The sequence below is a fragment of the Saimiri boliviensis genome, chromosome 6 (genome assembly GCF_048565385.1).
Source record: "Saimiri boliviensis isolate mSaiBol1 chromosome 6, mSaiBol1.pri, whole genome shotgun sequence".
NCBI lineage: Eukaryota > Metazoa > Chordata > Mammalia > Primates > Cebidae > Saimiri > Saimiri boliviensis.
The window spans coordinates 87,078,915-87,103,433 of NC_133454.1; the positions used below are offsets into that span (position 1 = coordinate 87,078,915).

General features: G+C 48.9%; 1 protein-coding gene across 1 annotated transcript in view; it reads right to left on the reverse strand.

Annotated features, from left to right (window-relative positions):
• The window catches only part of ABCC8 (ATP binding cassette subfamily C member 8), an 88,319-nt gene extending 64,014 nt beyond the window's left edge, over nucleotides 1–24,305 (reverse strand). The window contains 6 exon segments of the mRNA XM_039470368.2: nucleotides 4,569–4,757; nucleotides 5,677–5,919; nucleotides 7,837–8,003; nucleotides 14,326–14,447; nucleotides 21,853–21,994; nucleotides 23,629–24,305. Of these exon segments, the coding sequence (XP_039326302.2) occupies nucleotides 4,569–4,757; nucleotides 5,677–5,919; nucleotides 7,837–8,003; nucleotides 14,326–14,447; nucleotides 21,853–21,994; nucleotides 23,629–24,250 (1,485 nt within the window). The 5' untranslated portion in view covers nucleotides 24,251–24,305.
• Between the last annotated feature and the right edge of the window lie 214 nt (nucleotides 24,306–24,519).

Genomic DNA, 24,519 nt, shown 5'->3' on the forward strand with positions numbered 1-24,519 from the left:
CACCCACGGACCAACACACCTACCCAAGACTGTTTGACATGACTGGTAAGAGCCTGGACTTAGAGGTCCTGACTCATCGTATATTAGCCACTGTGTCCTTAGGTAAGTTCCTCAGCCTCTCTTAGCCTCAGTTTCCTCGTCTGTAGTATGAAGCTATGAAGGGTTTCTACTTCAGAGAGTTGTTATGAGAAGTCAATGTTGTTAGGGTCACAGCAAGGCAAGCCCATAGACCCCCTGCCCGTTCTCCCCTGCTGAGCTGAGCTCACAACAAAAGCAGCCTCAAGCCTTGTAAGCAGGGCACCTGGGTTCTAGGATATGGTGCACTCGGCTCTTGAACCCAGGATGGTGACCCAATTAAGCAGAATGTTAGCACCTACGAACAAAGAATTGGTTTTTCTTAGAATAGCACCTGGCTACCTGCAAAACCCCTATATGACCCCCATAGTCTGTAAGCCAGGCTGCTGCTTTCATTGCCTATGGTGAGGCATCCAAACTGGCATGTTGAAATAATCTTGCTAAACCTGACTCTGGGTCTGCCTCCCCGTCCTTTCAGTCAACCTTACAAATGTAACAGTGCATGTAAAAAACAACAACAACAAAAAAACAGTAAGTGTAAGCACTTAATATACAGTAACTGCTGCATTATTCATTCACTGCAGAACCATTTCCCATGCATCTCCTGGGTGCCAGACAGGGTGCTGAGTGCTGGGCACACAGAGCTCAGACAATGGGGGACAGAGGATCAAGTCGGGGAAAGAGACAAGGGGTGCTTTGATAGGACGTTATGTGAGCACAGAGGAGAGGCATCTAATTCAACCAGATGAAGGCTTCCTGGAGCAGGTGACATTTGAGCAGAGTCTAGGTGGCCAAGAAGGAGCTAGTGAATTGAAGGCAGGTACTCCAGAACAGAGCAGCTGCATGGACTTGGTTATGAAGAAGCCAGAGCACACACCAAAACCATGAATTCATAGAGACATCAATGCATATATACTCATTAAGTCACTCATAATGATAGCCACAAATACGGCCATCCAAACAGGGGCATACACACACACATGCACACACACAGAAAAAGACACACCAGGCTGGGCATGGTGGTTCACACCTGTAATCCCAGCACTTTGGAAGGCCGAGGCTGGTGGATCACAAGGTCAGGAGTTCAAGACCACCAGCCTGGCCTACATGGTGAAATCTCATCTTTACTAAAGGTACAGAAAATTAGCTGGGCGTGGTGGTACATTCCTGTAATCTCAGCTACTTGGGAGGCTGAGGCAGGAGAATTGCTTGAACCCAGGAGGTGGAGGCTGCAGTGAGCCAAGATTGCACCATTGCACTCCAGCCTGGGTGACAGGGTGAGACTCTGTCTAAAAAAAAAAGACACATCAAAAGACATAAGGACAAACAGAATACACATATAGAATAGAACCATAAGCAGTTCCTAGGGGAACTCACTCAGAAATAAACACATACACACTCCCAAACCTACACGTTTTCCTACTGAGGTTTAGAGGCTGTTTGAAGCTTTAGCCCTTTGATCAAACCCAGGCTGTGCCTTCTTCCTCTGGCTCAGCGGATAGCCCAGGACAGTGCTGGCAGGTTTCAGACACCAGCAGCTCCTTATGAATCCAATTCCCTTGCCCGCTAGCCAGATCAGTGGCATCCACAGTAGGTGACAGATTGCGAGTGGGGAGTGGGCTTGAGAGGAGGCTGGAAAGAGCTATAGATCATGGGCAGAGCCAGACCTGGGTCCCAGCTTTCACTGGGGAGTGGCAGCGGGGTGACAGGAGCATCAAAGGGCTGGCAGATCACAGACACGCTCAGTAACTAAAGATGACATCAGAAATGTTCGCCCGTAGATGTTATGTTTCTTGCCAACTCTGAGTATCTTAGAAGGGAAGAGTGATGATGAATAAACCACAGGTACCAAGCTGTGCCAACTGCAGCAGGATGGATTCAGGCTGGGCGGAAAAAAAGGGCTTCCTTGCGCAGACTGTTAAACACTGCAACATGTAGCTAGGGAGCTTCCTTCTTTGTCGTTCATAAAGACCAGAATAGCACTCGGCTCTCTCTGGATTAGAGTAGCTGGGGGGCTGGGAGATGAACCAGGCGACCTCAGTAAATGATCCCTTTCCCCCATTTTGAGAGCTCAGAAGCCCACATGAGAATTAAGCCACAACCCAGGCAACCACATGATGGAGAGTTCTTTGTTGCAGACACTGGAGACTATATTTACTTTCAACTCTCGTTTCTGTGTCGGAAATTTGCTGATTGTGTTTGGGCTGCAGGGAACAAATATTAAATCTGATAAGGCCCACTGCCACTGAGGCAGAGCCATCTGTCTCAGGGATTTGTGTGCTAAGTAACTGGGACAAGAGCATTCCAATGAGAGGGCAATAAACCCCAGGGTTTGTGTATAAACAAAGAGAAAAAAATGGTAATGATGATATGAACGAAAATTCTAAGTGTTCTAATCTTCAGATCAGATGAACTACAATTCTAAGTGTTCTCACCATCTCTTTGGCACATCCTGTCTCAAAGCTCCCTCCTTAGCAGAATCCCACAAGGGAAACACAGGAAGAAGAGAGTGGTGTGGGCACGCTGATAAGGGCTCTGGCCTGTGTCATTTCCCCGTAATATTAACAACTGGCTCCATGCTGCTGCAGGATCGCCAGTGCAGTGTATTCTGGGGTAGCCGGTGGTCAGATGACAGCTGAAGGTGACAATTCTGTAGACAAGAGAAGCAGCTGCTTCCCCTCGCTTTTTTGGGCCAGGTAAAGTACAGAGGCTCAAAAAGCCAGATATGGCTTCAAAAGCCATCAAAGTTTAAATAAACAAAAGCAGTCTTTGCATTCTTGATTGAACAATAAATCTTCCCATGGCAGCCTGGCAAATTCCTACTCATCCATCAAGACCCCATTTAAACATCCCCTCCTCTATGAAGCTGTTTATGACCATTGGCTAAGTTAATCACTCTCTTTTCCCATAATTCCCTGAATATACCTCCTAAGAGTCATATGTAACACATAGCATAAAAGTATTTTACTTTGATTTCTCTCTCCACCATTGGATTTCATAATCCTTGGAGCCAGAGCTGACAGCTTGAAAATAAGTCAATTCAGCTTCCTGGTTATAAATGCCCAGACTGTGGAGTGAAAGGGTCATGTATTCAAATCCTGCCTTTGTTGCTAACTAGCTGAGAGACTCTGGGAAAGGTACTTAACCTTTCTGAGTCTCAAATTTCTCATCTGTAAAATAGGGCTAAGAATACCTATCATCTCATAAATAGTACAATATGTGAGTTGTATCACAGTAAAGCTGTTACAAAAATGTACTCACACCAAAGGTAGTTTTAGGGATTAACTAACACATGGATAACTCGTGCACACAGCAAGGTATGTATCGTGTGGTCAATAAGTGGCTGTTCATATTGTTAACCATCCCTCGTCATAACCGTTGCTTTCATATTCCCACAGCCCAATCCAGGCCTGGCACACAGAAGTGTTCAATAAACGTGTGCCGCATAAATCAGACTCAGCGTATCTCATATTTGCGGCCAAAAACTGCTCAGCCGACTAATTATATCTCCAGAAAAATGAAAAGAAACCTCCTGAGGATTAACTGCTAGCTGCGATTTTGGAATTCATGAGATGAACAAACGTTACGCAGAGGGTACCATAAATTATTAAAAACCCTAGTTCTCAGTTCTCTGCATTGTTTTCAGACTGGTTAAAAATAATGACATCCTCACTTGGAAACTAAAACTCTGAAACTTATTAGGGGTGAAAGGTTTTTCATTTTGTGACCATTTAAACCTAAATGGCTGTAGGGAAACAGACAATAGAGCACAGTAACTCCCCAGCCCCCGAAGTGGATGCTACGACCCCATGCATGGAAAATAACGTTTCCATCTCCAACAAACTTCAGTTTGTAGAGTCTTTGCAGCTACAAAAACCATTGGATACAATCTAGTCCAATAAGTTTCCAGTGTTTTTAAGCCATGGAAACTTTTCTTAAAAAAGAAATCTTAATGGAGAAGTCCAACATATTAATAAAACTGCGGGCAGCTTTGAATGCAATCTGGAGTGGGGAAGGACAAAGCTCCACTCATGAGGGTTTCCCATTCTCCTCTGACAGCAGTTCCCAAGATGCCCCTGCAGAAGCTCGAGTGCCAGGATTTACAGGACTGAAGAAGACAGATCTTGAAAACTCTTAAAGAGTTTACTAAGATGACATGAACGGAAAGCCAACAAATCCAAGTCACAGAAGCTCTAGACACTGAACAAACAAAGGCACTTCTTGCAGCTTTCAGAATGACCTAACTACCGGGAGAGGTATTATGGTGGTGCTGGTGAGCGGACAGCAGGACCCTTGGGGCATAAGCTCACCCCCTGGCATTTCTGTTGACCAGATGCAGAGTATTCTGTGGTGGGGATACTGCTATGGGCTTTGCACATGTGCGAGGAGCCACTCCAGTGTGGCCAAGGCTCACACACATTGTCTCGTTGCACTTTCACATACCACGGAAAACTTTCTAGAGGGTGCCTTCCCCTTCCCCTAGGGCTGCCTACCTTGGGCTGGAAGACATCATTCTCCTTCCCAAGGTGGTCCACGATCCCGAAGATGCACAGCGGCCCGGCGAAGCCCAGCAGGTCTGCCAGGATGCGGAAAGTGCTGCTGAGGACCAGGCGCCTCCCAAAGGCATGGCTGAGTGCCTGCCAGATGGCCCGGGCACCTTGAGTGCCCTGCATGTCCTTCCGCTGCCCAGAGAGATTATGGCCAGGTCAGAGTAGCTGAGGGCTCATTCATGGCTGGCCTTAGCCTCCCAGGATGCCCCTGGCTCCTGTTGCCCCGGGAAACCCAGTGATCACATCCTCTGCAAACAGGTGAACTCCAGGAAGAGATCATGGAATCACCAAGTGCATGATTGGGAGGGCCCTGTCAATGCTGACATGGTCTAGATGGGGAAACTGAGGCCAGCTGATTGCTCAAGGTCATCAGCTGTGTGAACAGCTGGTCAGGAACTATGTGATGAACACAGCATTGGAAAGAGGAAGTGGCCGTGTGCCACACTCACTCATTGCCACCTGCCACCGTGTCTGCCTCAGCAGCTGCCCTGGTACGAGGGCAGAGGCAGGGAAGGAGCACTGCACTGGGAGGCAGGAGACTGACTCACCGCCTACCAGCTGTGGGCCGGCTCTGGGCAGGTCACAGCCTTTCTCAGGGCCTCAGTTTTTTCCTCAGTGACATGGGGAGATTCCTGCCTGGCTCAACTGACAGTCACAGTAAGGACCAGGCCACTAACACCCCTGCTCTCCAAATCAAGTGAGCACTCCAACCTTTATTATCATTAAGCTCCAGAAGAAAGAGCACACGGCATGAGAGTCCAGTGGGCGCCACTTTCCTTCTCAGAGCCTCAGTTTCCCCATCTGGATGAGGATGTTGGACAAGATGATCTAAACAGTAAGGGCCATTCCAACTGTGCCTGTCCTATGAACCTTCAGCCCTGCCTGCACTTGTCCTTGGTTCACTGTGTGACTTAAGGCAAGCTTCTCCCCCTCATCAGCCTCAGTTTCCACTCTTGTCCCACCAGGATTTTGATCTAATGACCTTTGAGGTCCCTCTGTGACCCTAAACCAGAAGGCAGGGAATGGATGGTGTGGCTGTGCCCCCACTGACCACCTGGGCGTCAAAGGCCTCGCAGAGCCGCTGGTAGTTGGTGAGGGCCCTCATGGCGATGGGCAGCTTCCCGATGGCTCGCAAGTCGATGGGCTTTTTGTGGGCCGTCTTGATGAAAGCATTCATCCACCAGTAGGTGCCTTTGGACAGCAGATTCACAAAGGGTTGCAGGAAGCGCACCCCTAGGTCCTGCAGGTCCTCAGGTGGCTTCACCTCCCTCGGTGTCTTGAAGAAGATGTATCTCTGTGGGGCACAGGGACCATGGGGGATGGGTAAGTCAACTTCTCACCACTCCCCACCTTGTCCTAGCAAGGATCTGGGGTTGTGATATTCCACGCTTGATCTCTTACCGATGAGGTCATCTTTCACCTGTAATTATTACCAGGAAAAGGACGCCCCAGTACTTCTTGGCCACTAATGTCAGGGCCTTCTGACTTTATAACTGCTCATTGAGGTCGATTTTGAACCCCTCTGGCTAGGCTGGGTTAGGAAGGAGCAGGAATCTCTCATATACTATCTTCTTCACAGATCTAAGAATGCTACCATGTTTCATATACAGTTAACAGAACTCCAAGTCATACAGACCTGGGCTCGAATCCTGCCTTCTCCATTTACTAGCAAGGTGTTTTTGGACAAGCTCATCTAAAATGTTTCCTCATTTATAAAGGGGATGGTGCTTGCATCACAGGGCTCCTGTGAGGGTCACTGGAGCGGAGGAACATAAGGAGCTTTGTGCCCTGCAGATAGCCAACTAAAAGCAGAAGGGTCAGAGAAATGCAGGCAGTCCAAGTTCAAAAGGGCTATGGCCCTCGCTGCTGGCTGGAAGGTAGGGAAAGGGTTTTCTCACTCATTGCTGGTAGATAACAGTCTTTCTGGAAGGCAATATGTAACACTGATCAAAATTTAAAATACACAGACACTTTGACCCAGCAACACTGCTCCTTGGACTCTCTCCCACAAAAATAAAAGCAGCAATACATAAAGATATAAGTAAGCTCTGGCCGGGCGCGGTGGCTCAAGACTGTAATCCCAGCACTTTGGGAGGCTGAGGCGGGTGGATCACGAGGTCAAGAGATTGAGACCATTCTGGTCAACATGGTGAAACCCCGTCTCTACTAAAATACAAAAAATTAGCTGGGCATGGTGGCGCGTGCCTGTAGTCCCAGTTACTCAGGAGGCTGAGGCAGGAGAATTGCCTGAACCCAGGAGGCGGAGGTTGCGGTGAGCCGAGATCGCGCCATTGCACTCCAGCCTGGGTAACAAGAGTGAGACTCTGTCTCAAAAAAAAAAAAAAAAAAAAAAAAGATATAAGTATGCTCAATACACCATTATTCATGAATGCAAGAACTTGGCAACAGAGTGAATGCCCATCCATAGAGAAATAGCTGAATACATTGTGGCTTATCCATTTGATGGAATATTATGCAGCCATTAAGAAAATGGAATTAGCCATATCAGATGGCTTGGAGGGAGTCCCAGGAGATATTTGTTGGGTGAGAAAAGCACAGTGCATAATATGATCCAATTCTTACAAGACAGATAGTGAGAGGGAAACCTACCTATTCACTTGTGTTGCGGGGGGAAAAGCCTGAATAGGTATTTATTTAAATAGATGCATATGGTATTATATTAATAAAAACAAAGCATGGAAAGACAAATGAGGTCATTAATCTGGGCTACCTGGGGAGGCAAGGGCAGGGGAACAGGAAGTTTAGAGTCTGGGGTGGGTAAGAGAGAGGGAGGCAGGAGCAAACATAAAGAAAAAGAAAACACTCATTCATGTATGAGCGTGACTGTATAAATACATTAAAGCACAGAGAAGTCCCCCAACCCCGAAAAAAGGAAAGTAGGAGAAGCCAGTGCCTGATGCTTTTTTCCCTCTCTATGGGAGAAAAGTCATCCTCCAACCTCAGCGAACACACTCGTCACTCCCTCTCCCTCTGGGAGCCTGGAGTAGAGCGCATGTGGGCCAGATGCTGTGTCTTTTCTGAAACTTCCCTCATGTCCTCACTTCCCTTTAGGAGGGGCAGGTAATGAGCTGATCTCTTCTCAGCTTGGCTGAGAGGTAGAGTGGAGACCCGAATGCAGGGCAAGACAGAGGTCAGAGCCTCCGCTCCCCACCCCTCACTGGCCCAGGTGCATCCTTGGTGGCCTGCTTACCCTCACCCTGATGACATTGATCTCCACGAGGAGCAGCATCCCATAGAGGATCACCAGCAGCCCCGTGAGGCAGAAGCGCAGCTGTGAGAAGCCGATGGCGTGGTCCAAGAACTTGACAAACTTGATGGTCTTGGTGATGAAGGCCAGGGTCCAATATACCAGCAGGGCTGCCGAGGAGAGACGAAAGATTGCAGGAGACGTGTGTGCCTCGTGCGTGCACTCACTCACATAATGTGTGCAACAATGTGGCAGAGAAGGAGACAGAATGAGTGTGTCCAGGTATGTACATTTCCGAGTAACAGGATGGGCAGGTGTGAATACATCAGAATGCCTGACTTTAAGATGACACATGTACATCTTAACATTCATGAGAAACACAAATAATCTCATCGATCGACCTGGTCAGACACATGTCCCTTAACAACAAATGATCATGGGAAGAATAGGAAATTTATTTCTTGAATTTAACTAAGTTACAGGCATTGTGCCAAGTAAGCACTTCAAACACATGATCTCATTTATTCCTCTCCATAACTGTTCAAAGAAAGTACTGCCATCACCCCCAATTTCTCAGACAAAGGAAATGAGGCTCAGAAATATTAGGCAACTGATCCAAGGCCACACACCCATTAAGTGGCAGAGCTGGGCTGGCCTGAGGCGGAACCCGTATGTGCAAGCTCCACGCTATAATGACTTCCTTGGGGAATTTTTAAGTGAGGGAGATCTTAAAGGTCACTCAATCCAGCCTTTCATTTTACAGATGAGGAAACTGAGGCCCAGAGAGAGGACGTGACCTTGCCCAAGTGCACTGGCAGCCAGGGACAGAGAGAGGGTGAAAGCCCAGGTCCTGGTCCTCAGAGCCCACCACATCATGATGATGGAGCAGGGGTACAGGGGATACAGAGCAAGCCAGCCGCGGTTCCGTGAGGCAGTGTCATACAGGTGTTAGTGGTGGTGGCCCTGCAGTCAGATACACCTGGGCTCAGAGCCTGTGACATAACAGCTGTGTGACCTTGGATTAGTCACTTGGCCCTCTAGAGCTTAGTCTCCTCATCCATTAAGTGGGAATAAAATCGTGCTACCTAGAAGGTCCTCGCCAGAAACGTATGGAAAGCATTTAGTGCAATGAGCCTCACACGAGGTGGGTGTTCTTTGGACATTAGCTGTTATATTTTTATTATCTCCAGGTTTAAGACCTGGGGCAGGTAAACATCAGAAGCTATCAGTAGAGTCTACCTTAAATTCTCACACATGCCCCTACCTCAATCTGCCAATAAATCACTGTCAAGCTTCCAACAACCAAAACCAGCAATAATCTGTGAAGTCCCCCTTTGAGGGTGGGGAGACTTTAGCACCAGCTCCTCCCTCCTCCCTCCTAGACCAGATGCAGATAAGGTTGGCCTCATGCCACAGAGCCCCTCCTCAGAGGACCTGGGTGAGGGAGAAAGACTTTCCCCCTGCCCTCTATCCCTATGTGGGCCTGGACATGTATGCCAGAGCACCTCTTGGTGACAAATCTGGGGTCTGTCCTGCGTGGCTCTGGGTTAGAAAACAGGTTGAGATGTTGGGCCCCACCACGTGCCCAGGTTGAGCTCACACAGGGGGATCAATGCTGTCCACCTTGGGTCCCTGCATGAGGACATTAGGATGGGGGCAGAAGCATTTGCCTTCTGGTCCCATGCCTCAAGACTGGGATAATGTCCCCCAGCTCAGTCTGGTCTCTAAGTCTTGAGGAACTCCACAGCTGAAAACTGTCCCCCTGCCTCCACTCCACTCCCCCAGACAGACAGATTCTATCCCAGGCATCAGAATCCCTTTAGTCCTTACTGAGAGCTGCCTACCGGAGCCAGGACTTGAAAATATGCCTCACATTTGTCTTGTCCTGACCACTTGGTCTGATTTGCTCTTCATAACAACCCTGTGACTTAGGCAGGGACTTACTCTTCCTGCCCAGGTGGAGAATCAGAGGCTCAGAGAGCTTGGATGTCTTCTGCAAGGTTACACAGGGAATTAGTGGTGGACCCAGGACTAAGCCTGGAGGTTTTTTGCACATTCCTGTCCTGCAGGGCCCAGTGCTCAACCTGTTGCCAGACACAGCAGCGATCAGCAAAAGCTAAATGCCTGATGAGAGGAGGGAAAAGGAAAGAGGCATAACACGGGGGCTGCTGGTGAGCTCCCATTACTCCTTCTCCCTCCGTTCTCCCTCACCCCACACCTCCCATTACCAAATGCTGTCTATTTCACCTCCTAAATATCTTGAATCTATCTGCTTCTCTCCATTCTCATGGTACCACCTAAGTCATCACGCCTCCTCTGGATTCCCGCTCCACCCTGAGAGCCTCCCCATTGGTTCCTCCACTTTCCCCCAACTTGTTCTCCTCCAACCTGGTCTTCATAAAGCAATTATTATGATTATGTTGAAAAACGCGTCAACACACCCATGTGCATTGCAGTGCCATTCACGAGTCAAGAGGCAGAAGCAGCCCACTGACAGATGAACAGATAAACAAAATGTGGCATATCTATACAGTGGAATATTCGCCTTAAAAAGGAAGGAGATTTCGGCCTCTCGCAGTGGCTCATGTCTGTAATTCCAGCACTTTAGGAGGTCCAGGCGGGAGAATCACCTGAGGTCAAGAGTTCGAGACCAGCCTGGCTAACTTGGTGAAACCCTGTTTCTACTAAAAATAAAAAATTAGCCGGGCATGGGCATGTGCCTGTAATCCCAGCTACTTGGGAGGCTGAGGCAGGTGAATTGCTTGAACCTGGGAGGCGGAGGTTGCAGTGAGCTGAGATTGCACCATTGCACTCCAACTTGGGCAACATGAGCAAAGCTCCATCTCAAAAACAAAACAAACAAACACAACAAAAAGGAAGGAAATTTCAACAAATGCTACAACATAGATGAAACTTGAGGACATGATGCTCAGTGAAATAAGCAAGTCATGAAAAGACAAACAGTGTATGATGTCGCTTAGATGAAGTACCTAGAGTTCTCAAATTCATAGATAGAAGGTAGAATGGTGGTTGTCAGGGGCTGCAAGGAGGGAGACATGGGGAGTTACCATTTAATAGGTACCGAGTTTCAGCTTGGGAAGATAAAAAAGTTCTGAAGATGGATGGTGGTGATGGCTACACAGCAATGTGAATATACTTTTTTTTTTTTTTGAAACAGGGTCTCACTCTGTTGCCCAGGCTGGAGTGCAGTGGCACAATCTTGGCTCACTGTAGCCTCCACCTCCTAGGCTCAAGCAATCCTCCCGCCTCAGCCTCCCAAGTAGCAGGGACTACAGGTGTATGTTACCATGCCCAGTTAAGTTTAATTTTTTTGGTAGTCAGGATTTTGCCATGTTGGCCAGGCTGGTCTCAAACTTTTGAGCTCAAGCAATCCACCTAAGTTTCCCAAGGTGCTGGGAAACTGAGGCATGAGCCACCGTACCCAGCTGTGAATATACTTAATGCCACAGAAAACTATACTTAAAAACAATTAAGATGGTAAATTTTATGTTAAGCATGTTATACCACACAGACAAACACACAGACACCCCTTCCCATTGCTGTTGGGATAAAGACCAACATCTGTGGTATGCAGTGCTCACACTTGTGATTCCAACACTTTGGGAAGCTGAGGCTGGCAGATCACTTGAGGCCAAAAGTTCAAGACCAGCCTGGTCAATTTGGCGAAACCCCAACTCTTCTAAAAATATAAAAAATTAGAGAGCCATGTTGGTGCACACCTGTAGTCCTAGCTACTTGGTAGGATGAACTACAAGAAACCACTTGAACCCAGGAGGCAGAGATTATAGTGACCCAAGGTGGTGCCACTGCACTCCAGCCTGCGCACAAACAAACAAACTCCAAGTCCAGCTCCCCTCCACTTTGAGCCTGAGCCACTCATATTCTTCTGAATTTTCTAATGTGTTTTGTTCCTTCTGCCTTGGGGCCTCCGCACATGTTCCCTCTGCCTGAGCATTCTTCTCTCCCTCTCCCAGTTGGCTCCTTCAGTTCTCAGCTCAAATATGACTTTTTCAGAGAACACTTCCTTGGCCTCATCTGGGTCCCAGGGTCATGGTTCCTTCATGGGACAACGTAAACTGCATCATCACAGACCCCCTCTGTATGGAACTCCATACCCAGGCCAGACATCAGTCTCCTCAGAGGGCTGGCCATTCTCCCATTACCCATTGCCCTCTGTCCCAGCTCACAGGCACGTCCCTCCTTTTTCCCTGTTCAAGAATTTCTGGCTCTGTGGAGCCTCCTTTCCAGGGAGATAACTCCAACAAGGGGAATGGAGGGAGTTAGTCTTTGTTCCTTGGAAAACGACTGTTCCATCCACGGGTGGTAACTTTTGCTTTAAAGAGAGAACATCATGTGTTTGCTGGAGAATGAGAAAATGAACTCCCCGGATGTCCAGACAGGGTGTTTCCAGGGGACACTGGTCGGCCAGGCTCTGGTGGTTAATGAAGGTTTCTCTATAGACGAGGAGCTGCTTCAGAAATGGAGGCGGGTGGCTCTCTGAACCCTGTATCTAACATCTCCCCTCTCAACCTGCTTCCCCTAGCTCCCATTCATACTCATGTCGGGGTCCCTGGGCCAGGGGTAGGGGGGTCACCTGGATAATCCTGATGGAGCTCAGATCCCACCTTCCATAGAAAGGCAGCCCTGTGATTAGCGCAGGAAATACCCTCTACTCCCTGACAACACTGCAGTGTCACTGGCTTAGCACAGAATATTCCAGACTCCAAATGTCAGTTCAATGCTGTGATTCCTCAAAATCACAGTCTGACTTAACGACACACTCTGAATACAATCTAACTGCCAGATGTACAGCCTCAGCCTTAGACACACAGGCTGAGTCCCAACACAGAGGCAGACCTGCGGATCGATACCTTTGCCCCAAGGACAAAGTCTGAGGGCCTTTAGGCATGCGTTCTCAGTAACTGTTAGGAGATACGTGGATGCTGGACTCTTGGCTGTGCCCCTTGATGAGCTAGATTAGTGCCAGTTATTTAACCTCTGAGCCTCAGTTTCCTGATATGTAAAAAGAAAATATAATAGTACCTACCTCATAGAGTTGTTGCAAGGATTAAATGAGTTAACATACATCACATAGGTGGGACGGCACATGGCATACACTAAGTACAAAATAAGTATTTGCTGTTATTATTTTTAACCTCTCAGTTTCAGGGTCCCCCCACTGGAAAATGGGGATATTAACAATACCAATAAGGAGGCAGGGGAAATTAGCCTGTGGGACGATGAATGTAAGGAACATGGCACGGAGCCTGCCCCATGGCACATGCTCGGTGAACATCAACCATCACCCTGTTGCTTCTGCCTGGGACTCGAGTCCCACAGTGTCAGAAGCTCTAAGTGGGGACTCCTTCCCGAGTCTCTCTAATGTCAGCAAACCTCAAGCTTTGGTCATGGAGCCTTTCTTTTCTCTCCCCAGGTGACCTCATCCAGGCTCAAACTTTTATTTATTTATTTATTTATTTATTTAGAGACGGAGTCTCCGTGTCACCCAGGCTGGAGTGCAGCGGCGTGATCTCAGCTCATTGCAACCTCCGCCTCCTGCGTTCAAGTGATTCTCCCACCTCAGCCTCCCTGAGTAGCTGAGACTACCAGTGCATGCCACCATGCCAGCTACTTTTCGTATTTTTAGTAGAGACGGGGTTTCTCCATCTTGGCCAGGCTGGTCTCAAACTTCTGATCTCAGGTGATCCACCCTGCTCAGCCTCCCAGCGCACTGGGATTACAGGTATGAGACACCATGACCAGCCCCAGGCTCAAGCTTTAGATGTCATCTACAAGGCTCACCTGCTGAACGTGTAGCTCCTCTCCTGACCTCCCCATGAAGGCACAACTTGCCTATCTAACTGTCCGCTTGATACTTGAGTTGGGTGTCTCTGTGACATCTCACACTTGATATGCCCCCAATAGAAAACTTGATCTCCACCACGGCCCACCTCCCCCTCCTCTGCCACATGGTTATTGATGCCACAGTTCACCCAGGCACTCGGGCCCGGAGCCTGGGACTCTTCCTCGCTCCTCTGCTGACCCCTGCCCTCACCTCCTCCCACTCTTCCTCTTGCTCATCTGGCTTTGCCCCCAGTGACCTCTGCCAAATCTGTCATTATCAGAGGTCCCTTCACTTGCCACTTCCCTTGCAGGGAACCCTTTCCCCCAAATATCTACATGCCCACACTTACCATGCCCTTCCCTGACCAACCTGTGTAGATAGCAACATTGCCCCACCCTTGATTTTCTTCATAGCATCACCACCACCTATTTGTTTGTTTGTTTATTCACCCTCTGCCTGTCTGTCTCCTTCACCAGACTGTAAGCTCCATGAAGTCAGGGATTCTTTTTTCTTCTATTCGGAATCTCTACCCACCGGAGCAGCACCTGGCACACTGTGAATCCTCAGTAAACATTATCTGAAGAAATGAATGAAGGTACTGCCCCTCCATCCTACTCCTCACCTACCAATCAGCAGCTTGGGGAAGTTGGAAGTCTCGATGTTGTGATAGTAGACCACGGAGGTGACAGCAGCCATGAACGCCATCCCGGCTGGCATGTACAGGTGGAGGTGGCGGGACTCAGTCACCCTGAAATGGGAGAGAGAGACAGACAGGATAGGATGTGTTAAGTACTGCAAAAGAGCAGCCCAGGCCTTGAATTCCAAAGCCCAAACACCAAACCTTTATAGCATCACTGTATAGGCTGCAGGGCCCTTCAGTTAGTGGGCATATTTGGGGTATGGGCTGGGCAGAGATGCCAGTACATGTAGTAGAGCTGGGGATATGATCTGGAGGCCTTACTGGTGGCTGATCCCTAAGCACAAGGGTCCCTGGGGTCCCTTGAGTGGTGCAGGGGCCCGTATGCCACAACTCACCCAGTGACAGCCCCATTTAACATGAACAGAGGCCGAGAGATCCAAGATGGCTGATCACTAGCAGCTCGGGATTGTAGCTCCCAGTGAAAGCACAAAGAACGAGAGGGAAGCCACACCTTCACATGAATTCTTGTTGCTCACGCACCAGGAGATTCCCAGCGGAGGAGCCCCACGGGTTGCCAGTGCGGTTCTTGTGACTGGCGAGGCGGTTTTGCCAGCGCCTCGGAGTGTCAGTTCTTGGTGCAGAGTCAGAAAAGCACCATCAATCTTAACGCCACTGATTTAGTCGGTGCAGTGGGTTGCTCAGATTTCAGCGCTGAGAATCAGTAAGTTGGACGTCCACTCAGAAAACCAATTACAAAGACGGTAATTATAAAGACCACAGATGGATAAATCTACAACGAAGGGAAGAAAACAGCCAAAAAAGGCTGAGAATACCCAAGATCAGAACACGTCTCCCTCAGCAGGGGATCACAGTTCCTCATCAGCAACGAAACAAGGCCTGATGGAGAACGAGTGTGTTCCAATTACAGAAGCAGGCTTCAAAATGTGGATAATAAGAAACTTCTGTGAATTAAAAGAACTTGTTCAAACCCAATCTAAAGAAACTAAGCACTTTGAAAAAAGATTTAACGAAATGTTAACAAGAATAAACAATTTAGAGAGGAATATAAGTGAACTGATGGAGCTGCAAAACACAATACGAGAACTACGTGAAGTATGCACGAGTTTTAATAGCTGAATTGATCAAGCAGAAGAAAGGATATCAGAGGTCGAAGACCAACTCAATGAAATAAAATTGGAAGACAAGATTAGAGAAAAAAGGATAAAAAGGAACGAGCAAAGTCTCCAAGAAATATGGGACTATGTGAAAAGACCTAATCTACGCTTGATAGGTGTACCTGAATGTGACGAAGAGAATGAATCCAAGCTGGAAAATACGCTTCAGGATATTATTCAGGAAAATTTTCCCAACTTAGTAAGGCAGGATAATATTCAACTCCAGGTAATACAGAGAACACCACAAAGATATTCCTCAAGAAGAGCAACTCCAAGGCACATAATCGTCAGATTCACCAGGGTTGAAATGAAGGAGAAAATACTAAGGGCAGCCAGAGAGAAAGGTCAGGTTACCCACAAAGGGAAGCCTATTAGACTTACAGCAGATCTCTCAGCAGAAACCCTACAAGCCAGAAGAGAGTGGGGACCAATATTCAACATCCTTAAAGAAAAGAAATTTCAACCAAGAATTTCACATCCAGCCAAACTAAGCTTCATAAGTGAAGGAAAAATAAAGTTTTTTTGTGAACAAGCAAGCACTCAGAGACTTCATCACCACCAGGCCTGCTTTACAAGAGCTTCTGAAAGAACCACTACACATAGAAAGGAACAAACAGTATCAGCCTTTCTAAAAAATACCAAAAAGAGCATCAATATAATGAAGAATTTACATCAACTAATGGGCAAAATAACCAGCTAATATTAAATGGCAGTATTAAACTCACATATATCATTATTAATTCTAAATTTAAATTGACTAAATCCCCCAATCCAAAGACAGACAGGCAATTTGAATAAAAAACTAAAACCCATCAGTATGCTGCATCCAGACCCATCTCATATTCAAGGATACACAAAGACTCAAAACAAGGGATGGAGAAAGATTTACCAACCAAACAGAGAGCTAAAATATATAAATAAAAAGCAGAAGTTACAATCTTTGCCTCTGATAAAATAGTCATTAAAGCAACAAAGATCAAAAGAAGCAAAGAAGGACATTATATAATGATAAAAGGATCAATGCAACAGCAAGAAGAGCTAAAGATCCTAAATATATACATACCCAATACAGGAATACCCAGACATACAAGACTAATAAAGAGACTTAGACTCCCACATAATAATAGTGGGAGACTTCAACATTAATATTAGACAGATCAATGAGACAGAAAATTAACAATGATATCCAGAACTTGAACTCAGATCTGGAACAAGTAAATGTAATTAACATTTATAGAACTCTCCACTTTAAATAAACAAAATATACACTCTTATCAGTACCACGTCATATCAACTTAGAAGTTTAAGCGAAATGTTGGTTGGCTCCTTGTTTGTTATTTTCTTCCCTCATTTTCTTTCATGTCTCCATTATTAAGGACAATTATAGGCATACCCACATTTAGACTGCATTCTAGCCCGGGCAATAAAGCAATACCCCCATCCTCTCTCCCTCTTCCTCTTTCTCTTTCTTCCTCTTCTTTATTCATTTTCTTCTTATTAAAAAAAAAAAATCTAATCTCCTTTCCTTCTGCCCCACCTTTCCTCCCCATTCTCTCTTCTTATCTCTAGGAAAAAAAAAAAAAAACATGAACAGCATAAGTCAGCATTGGCACCCTCCCCAGGGGCTGTGATAACTAACTGATGAGAGTCAATATTTATGGAGCATTTACCCTGTGCCAGGCACTGTTCTATGCATGCAATATACGTGAACCCATTTAATCTTCATTAAACCCTATCAAGTGGGTACTCTTAGTCTCCCATTTTATGGTTGAAGAAAGTGAGGCATGAAGAAGCATTTCCAAGGTTACCGGTTTTGTCTCCTCCCTCGGGGTGGGAAACAGGGCAGTCAATGCCAGCTCATATTCTCGTCACTTTAACTCACGGAGGCCTCTAGGTGGGTGGGCTCTGGCCTGGGTATGAGACCCAGAGGCAGCCAGATCCTCCTCCCAGGCCTCAGTCTCCCCCATGCCTGGTGAGGAGGGTCACCGTCGTTGGTCATGATCATGCCCTTCCACAGCTCCCTCCTGCAGACAGCAAAACCCACTCTGCTCAGCCTAGAAAGAAAGGCCCAGGCTATGTGGCCTCCAGCCACTTTACCAGAGCTGTCCAGGCTGCCCTTTCTGCTCCAGCCCCATGGGAGCCTTTCCATTCCCAGATGGCCTGCTACAGCCTATTGCCTCAGTGCTGCAATTGCCCACCAGGCTACTTCCATCCAGTGTGCCAAGGGTCCCTGCCCTTGAGAAGCTGATGGTAAGGAGGGGGCCGCCTTGCTCAGAGCTAACTGTTAGGCTCGGCAGCCTAGGGAAGTGATACCACCAATGTGCAGCAGCTGAGAAAGCACAAAGGAGGGGATGGGCAACCAAGGACAGCTTCCCAGAGGAGGTGGCACCAAGCTGAACTTTGATGGATGCATAAGAGTTCAAGAGAGAAGGAGGAAGGATATGAGGAGAGCCATGCTGTGACCTCAGTGGGTCTGGTGGGACTGAGGTGCAAGTGTAGAGGCAATGTGGGCTGTCCACCAAAGAGCATCTCCTTGTCATTCTGTGCCAGGAGGACCACAGGTTTGCTCCAGAAGCAATGTACCCAGCCCCAGGGAATAGATGATGATTGGTTTAAGCAGCCAGGCAATTCCATACCCCTTTGCCAGTGCTGGCCCACATATTCTGGCCAGTGAGATGTCAAGGAAAGAATGATCTCCCTCATAAAGGAGCGGCATGTCAGGAGCATGCCCTTCTGCTCATGCTAAGCAATACCCAAAGCTAGGCAGCCACCTTGCGAGCATGGGGAAGATAGGCTGACACACAGAGGATGGTGTGGAAAGATGGGAAGGGGCTGGGTCCTGAAAACATCAATGAGCCACCAAACCAACCTGAAAAGGCAAACTACACATTTCTTGTTTAGTGAGACAGTAAATATTGATATTCTTTAGTGGCTATTCTCCAATAAAGGTCTTCAAACTAATACAGAAAGTACAAGAGAGACAAGGCCAGAGAGCAGTCATGAATGGCAACACTGGGCACAGCCAGCAGCCTTCCCAGGAATCTTCAAAACTCTTGCCTCTTTACTCCGTGAAATAATTTTGAAACACCCTCTACTCTCTCACACAATTTTAAGCTGACATCTAAACATGTTTTACTACATGTTTACATAAGCGCTTTTTTAAAATAGGAGGTAGAAATGTTACAGTTTTATAAAATGAAATAAGATGAGGATTAACCATAATTGAACTAAATATTTCATGGCATGGCTTCATAGAATAGTTTTTAGCTGCTTTGTTAAATAATACACACTGAATCCATTCCACGTGGTTCGGGAGTAAAATAAAAATAAATACATACTGAATTAGTTAAGAAATTAGGTAAACTTTCATATACAGGCTTTATGTAGTGTATGGTGGTCTGGGAAAACATTGTAGTTATTAAAAAAATCTTCACTAACTTATCCTGGATTGCTTGTTCTGAATTCAGAGCAGCACACACAGAGATAATACCCAAAGGAAGAGGGGAAGCCCTACAGGTTTAAGATGGCTTAATTAGTCACTAATTGAGGCTCACCCTAAATCAAATCAGGGCTGCCTTAATCAGCCCCCACTCCCACCTGCCTCCCAAATTTCCAGACAGCTCTGAAAACCCAGGCTGGATTAGATTGGGGCTATCACAGGGGTCTGTGACTTCTGTCTGCTCTTTTCCTGCCCTTTGCTCAGGCTTGCCTGCCCCAGGGGTTGGAGCTCACAAAGATCCGATGACAACTGCTGGGCTCAGGAGCTGATCTGTGTTCTGGGGAGGAGATGGCCCTTTGCACTGAGCTGAAGCAGTTTGTGGCACAGGTGCAGCCACACATAGAAGGGGCTGCTGACAGCCAGCAGAAGGGTGTCCCTGGACTGATTCATTCAAATTTCCCACATTCTGGGAATACGCAGTCTGCCCAGTGCTCTGCCACTCCAGGCTCTGCACTCTGTCCGTGCTCAAATTTCATCCTCCACAGCTCCATGAAGCAGGCAAGCCAGGGATGAGGCCAGAGAGCAGTCATGAACAGCCACACTGGGAATAGCCAACACCCTGCCCAGGAATCTTCAAAACTCTTGCCTCTTGGCTGGGCATGGTGGCTCATGCCTGTAACCCCAGCACTTTGGGAGACCGAGGCAGGTGGATAATAAGGTCAGGAATTTGAGACCAGCCTGACCAACATGAAGAAACCCTGCCTCTACTAAAAATCCAAAAATTAGCTGGGTGTGGTGGTGCACCCCTGTAATCTCAGTTACTCAGGAGGCTGAGGCAGGAGAATTGCTTGAACCTGGGAGGCGGAGGTTGCAATGAGCGGAGATCACACCACTGCACTCCAGCCTGGGTGACAGAGCAAGACTCCATCTCAAAAACAAAACAAAACAAAACAAAACAAAACAAAACAAAACAAAACAAAACAAACCCCACCAAAACTCTTGCCTCTTTACTCCTTGAAATAATTTTGAAACACCTGATACTCTCTCACACATTTTTTATGTTGGCATCTAAAAATGTTTTATCATATGTTTATATAAATGCTTATGAGGCCCAGAAAGGCTGAATGACTTGTTCACAGTCCCACAGCTGGTGCACAGCTGAAGTACTTGCTGAGACCCAGGTCTTCCTTCTCCAGGGGGAGGGTGTCTTCCTCTGTCTCCATCTGGTAAGTATTTCCCATCTGAGGACTCGCCGTGGGATTTGTGCTTCTTTGGAAAGGGTGCTGGGGGTAAGGGTGGAGGCGGACTTGTCACCTGCTTATGTAGCACTGTGCCTTCTGGTCGTCTCGCTGGCCTGGGGACTTTGATAAGCAGGGAGAGTTGCTGCCTCCAAGGAAAGCAGCTATTACAGAGATCACTGCTGAAGCCAGGATGCAGGGACTTTGGGGGAGGGAAGGTGGGAAAGGGGAGGGTGAATGAGGGAGCGTTTCCTCTGCCGTTCCAGAGCCAGACAGCGCTGGCACGAGTGCAGTCTGGGTACAGTCTGATTCCAGCACAGGGGGCGCTGGAGCTGATACTAAAGCCAAATATCCCTCTCCTCCACCACTCCCTCTCCTGGCAATCTCTCACCCTTGCCAGTTACTGGATTCTTAGTGAGATGGCTGCTCCAGCTCTTCCGTCCTGACTGCTGATGCACCATTTCTGTCTGCAGCTATCCTTACCTAGACTACTGCAATCAATGCTAAGTGCCGCTTCTATTTTACCTCTAGCTTCTCCCTGCCTCCAGCCTGCCCTGAACACCTCCTCTGGTTCTCACCTGAGTGTTGTGCTGATGACATCCCTCTTCTCACACTGCTGACCAAATCCAACCCAAACATGCAGTCTGGGGATCACAGTCCTCCTGAGATGCCCCAACCTGGGTTCCCAGCCTCAGCCTTCATTGGTCCCCAGGCTGTGTTTAATGCTCCAGCCCCAGCACTGCTCCCTGGCCCTACTGGCTTTTCTCCTTGGTGCCTTTTCTCTTCCTGCAGGCACCACCAGCTCTCTCTCCTTCCTCCTCTGTGTGTCAGAAACCTAGTCACCCTTCCAGACTCCTTTCCAAAGCCCTCTCAACCACCAAGCTTGCCCAACTCTGCCTTCCTCTCACCTCCCAAAGTACTTATTTGTAACAGGGTTCCATTTATTCTCCTAAGGACTCAATAAATGCTTATGGACTGAATAATGTTTATGTTTGTCACATGCCTTGCATTGTGAATACAAATGTGAACAAGACTCAGATTCTAACTCTTAGGCCTTTCTGACTCAGAAGGCAGTTTTGCAAATAGACATAAGCTTTAACATACAGTATGATCTGGGCTGTAGCAGAGGTGTAACAGGTGCTGTGAGGCATTCCCCACTCCCGCACTTCCACAAAGGGAAAGTGGGCATAAGGAATGAGGCCAGAGGCAGGTGGGGCTGACTGTGAAGACCTTGGATGCTGGGCTGAGGATCTGAGACCACATTTTTGAAACAGCTGAGAACCAAGGAAAAGGTCTTAGGCAAGAGTGGGTGGCATGCTTAGATTTTCTTTTTCTAAGAAGGTAACTCTAGCAGCTTGTAGAAGAGGCCTGGCATTTTCCACTGGAGTTGTGGCATTCTCACAGGCTCTAGCATTATTTCACAGGGGTTTGGCATGCAGATCCGTGTTTCCTCTACTCTCCTGGACTGATGGCAGGGCCTGGGACTCACTTGTGTCCAGTGCCTGGCTCAGAGAGGCTGGCACATGGGAGACATTGGGTTGCTGGATGTAGCAACTAAAGATATGGGCTTGTGGAATGCAGATGAGCTAGAGTCTCCTTGGGCCTTTCAGGAAGTACCCTGGAGCAGATTTGCTTTCCTGAGTCCTCACACAGTCACTCACCCATCAGACAGGATGCCCTCCGCAATCTCACACACCAGGACGAAGAGCAGCATGAAGGTCAGGATCCACCGCAGATTGTGCCCGGGGAAATGAAGCCATGTGCTGTGGTGGATGTGCACCTTGGAGCTCTGACTGCCCCATCCTGCAGGGAGAGACAGTCAGAGGCAGGGGTTCTGGCCCACCTGGAGGAGGAGGGTGCCTGCACCCCAGAAAGGTGCTTGGACCTTGGGTCCATGGTGGGGGTGACACCTACACTTGAGGATCCCCAAGGCTGGTACACACGAACTAAACGTCCAACCCATACATCCTGGTCCTATGCTGGTGCCTCCCCTCCACGCCTTGTGAGACAGGGTCTTTTTTTTTTTTTTTTTTTTTTTTTTGAGACAGGGTCTTGCTCTGTTGCCTCTGCTGGAGTTCAGTGCTACGATCACAATCACAGCTCACTGCAGCCTTGATCTCCTAGGCTCGAGCAATCCTCCTGCCTCAGCCTCCTGAGTAGCTGAGACTACAGGTGTACATCACCATGCTCAGTTAATTTTAATTTTTATTTTTGTAGAAAGAGGTTGGGGTTCAGGGGTGTCTCATTATGTTGCCCAGGCTGGTCTCAAAGTCCTGGGCTCAAGCAATCCTCCTGCCTCAGCCCACCAAAGTGCTGGGATTACAGACGTGAGTCACTGTGCCCTGCCCAGGTACCCCATTATAGACGCTAACTTCTTGTGTGACAAGTCATCAGGTTAGTAAACCATTTGGTTGAGAACAGAAGTGTAAATGCTGTTCTTTTTTGATTTTTGATGCACATATGAGCACATATTGTGTGTGTTTTCTTTCTATTTCTAATTGTCTTTGTTAATAAGTAGCAACTCTGCTTCTACAGCAACCTCTTGTAAATCTAATTTTGTGGCAATCTTTCCTTTCTTCCCCAAAGCTGTATATAAATTTTAAGATTTGCTTTTTTTCTTAAAGTGAATGAACACGTTTTAGGGAAGCAGGGGAGACCGTATCAGTTGATAGACCTGACTGGTCTGAAAGAGTCAGGTCTTGGAGAGAGATGAGGGTACCTCAGTGGAGAGGCACACACGATTGTCCCGACCGTGGCGCCCAACTTTGCAAGCAAGGGCGCAGGGGTCGCTGCGTCGGCGAGTCGGAACTACTTTGCGCAGAGCCTGAAAAGTTGCGCTCTGGAGACACACGCCCGGGTGAGGTGGCGGGGGAAGGGGACCCAAGTCCCTAGCTCTCGCTTCTCTCCTCGCCCAGGGTGCGGGCCCGGGACTGTCAGAGATCACCGACCACTAAGGGGCTCAGCCGGATAAAAGCATAGGGGTGCGCGGGGCCTCCAAAGCACCGGCTGCCCTCCTGCCTAGGCCCAGCTGCGGCTGACAGGGAGGGTGCCTTGGGGGAGGGGTGACCCGGCTCCCTAAGCTGCGCCACGGAGGGTGGGGCCCGACCCTGGTCCACTTTCCCACCGCGTGCAGAGACCTCCTCTTTCCCTTTCCTCCATCCCAGCTCTTGGTCCTGCAGAAGCAAAACTTGGCGATCCGGTGGGTCACAAACGTCCGCTGTGTTTGGCGCGGGATCGGGGACCCCGGGGAAGTGAAGTGATGAGCGGGTGTGCGAGTGCAAGGACCGGCGGGCAGGACACAGGGCAGGGGACCCCGGGAACGGGGCGAGCCGGTCGCGGGCCGGAAGGGGACACCAAGCAGTGCTGCGCGCAGCGCCTCCTCCTCCTCCCTCCCTGCTCTCCCGTCCCCTCCTCCGCGGCTCCCGGCGCACGCTCACCGATGAAGAGGATGGGGAAGGTGATGAAGAGCAGGAAGACGTGCGGCACCACGTTGAGCGCGTCCACGAAGCAGCCGTTGTTGAGGACGCCCTGGTCCACCCGGTAGGCGGCCGAGTGGTTCTCGCTACCGCAGAAGGCCAGGGGCATGGCGGCGCGGACGCGGGCTGGGCTGTGGCTCCGCTGGCTCCGCTGGCTCCGCGCACTTCCCGCGCCTCCCACGCCTCCCGCGCCTCCCGCGCCTGTGTCCCTCGCAGCTCCGCCGCTCTGCCTGGCCGTCAGGCCCCCCCACGCCCCGGGGCCCCGCCCCGTCGGCCTCCCTTTCCCGCACCCCGCCCTGCTCCGCCACCTGCGGGGCCCGGGGGGCGGTGCGGAAACCGACCTGCCACGCCTGTGCCCGCCTTCCAGTTGTGGCGGCGCGGGCTCCCAGATGTTGCCTGGGTCGCTTGTGAGTGCCCCGCTGCGCGCGCGCGCTGGGGGTGAGGGGAAGGGCAGGCGGGGATGGGCAGTGGGGTGTGGGCACGCTGGAGACTGGGTGGGAAGGAGAGTGGGGCGTGCAGAAAAGGAGAGGAGGGTCCGCGTGGCCTGCAGTGGGCGGGTTCGGGGTCCCGAGTGTGCGTTCATCTGGGCGTGGTGAGGATGGATGTCGAGAGCTGAGGGATGGGGACAGAGTGGCGCGTCTCCACCCCGCAAGGATGAGAAAAGTGGGGCAGAACGTTGCCTTGTAGGGAGGTGCTTGGACATTTTCAAAAGTGGTCCAAGGTGGGGCGCTCCTCGGTACTACTTTACACCGTATCTGGCACTGTCTCACGAGGGATCTCCCCGCACCCTTGCTAAGTACAGGTGCTAATCGCTTCCATTTTTCTGATGAGGAAACCCAAGCTGTAAGGAAG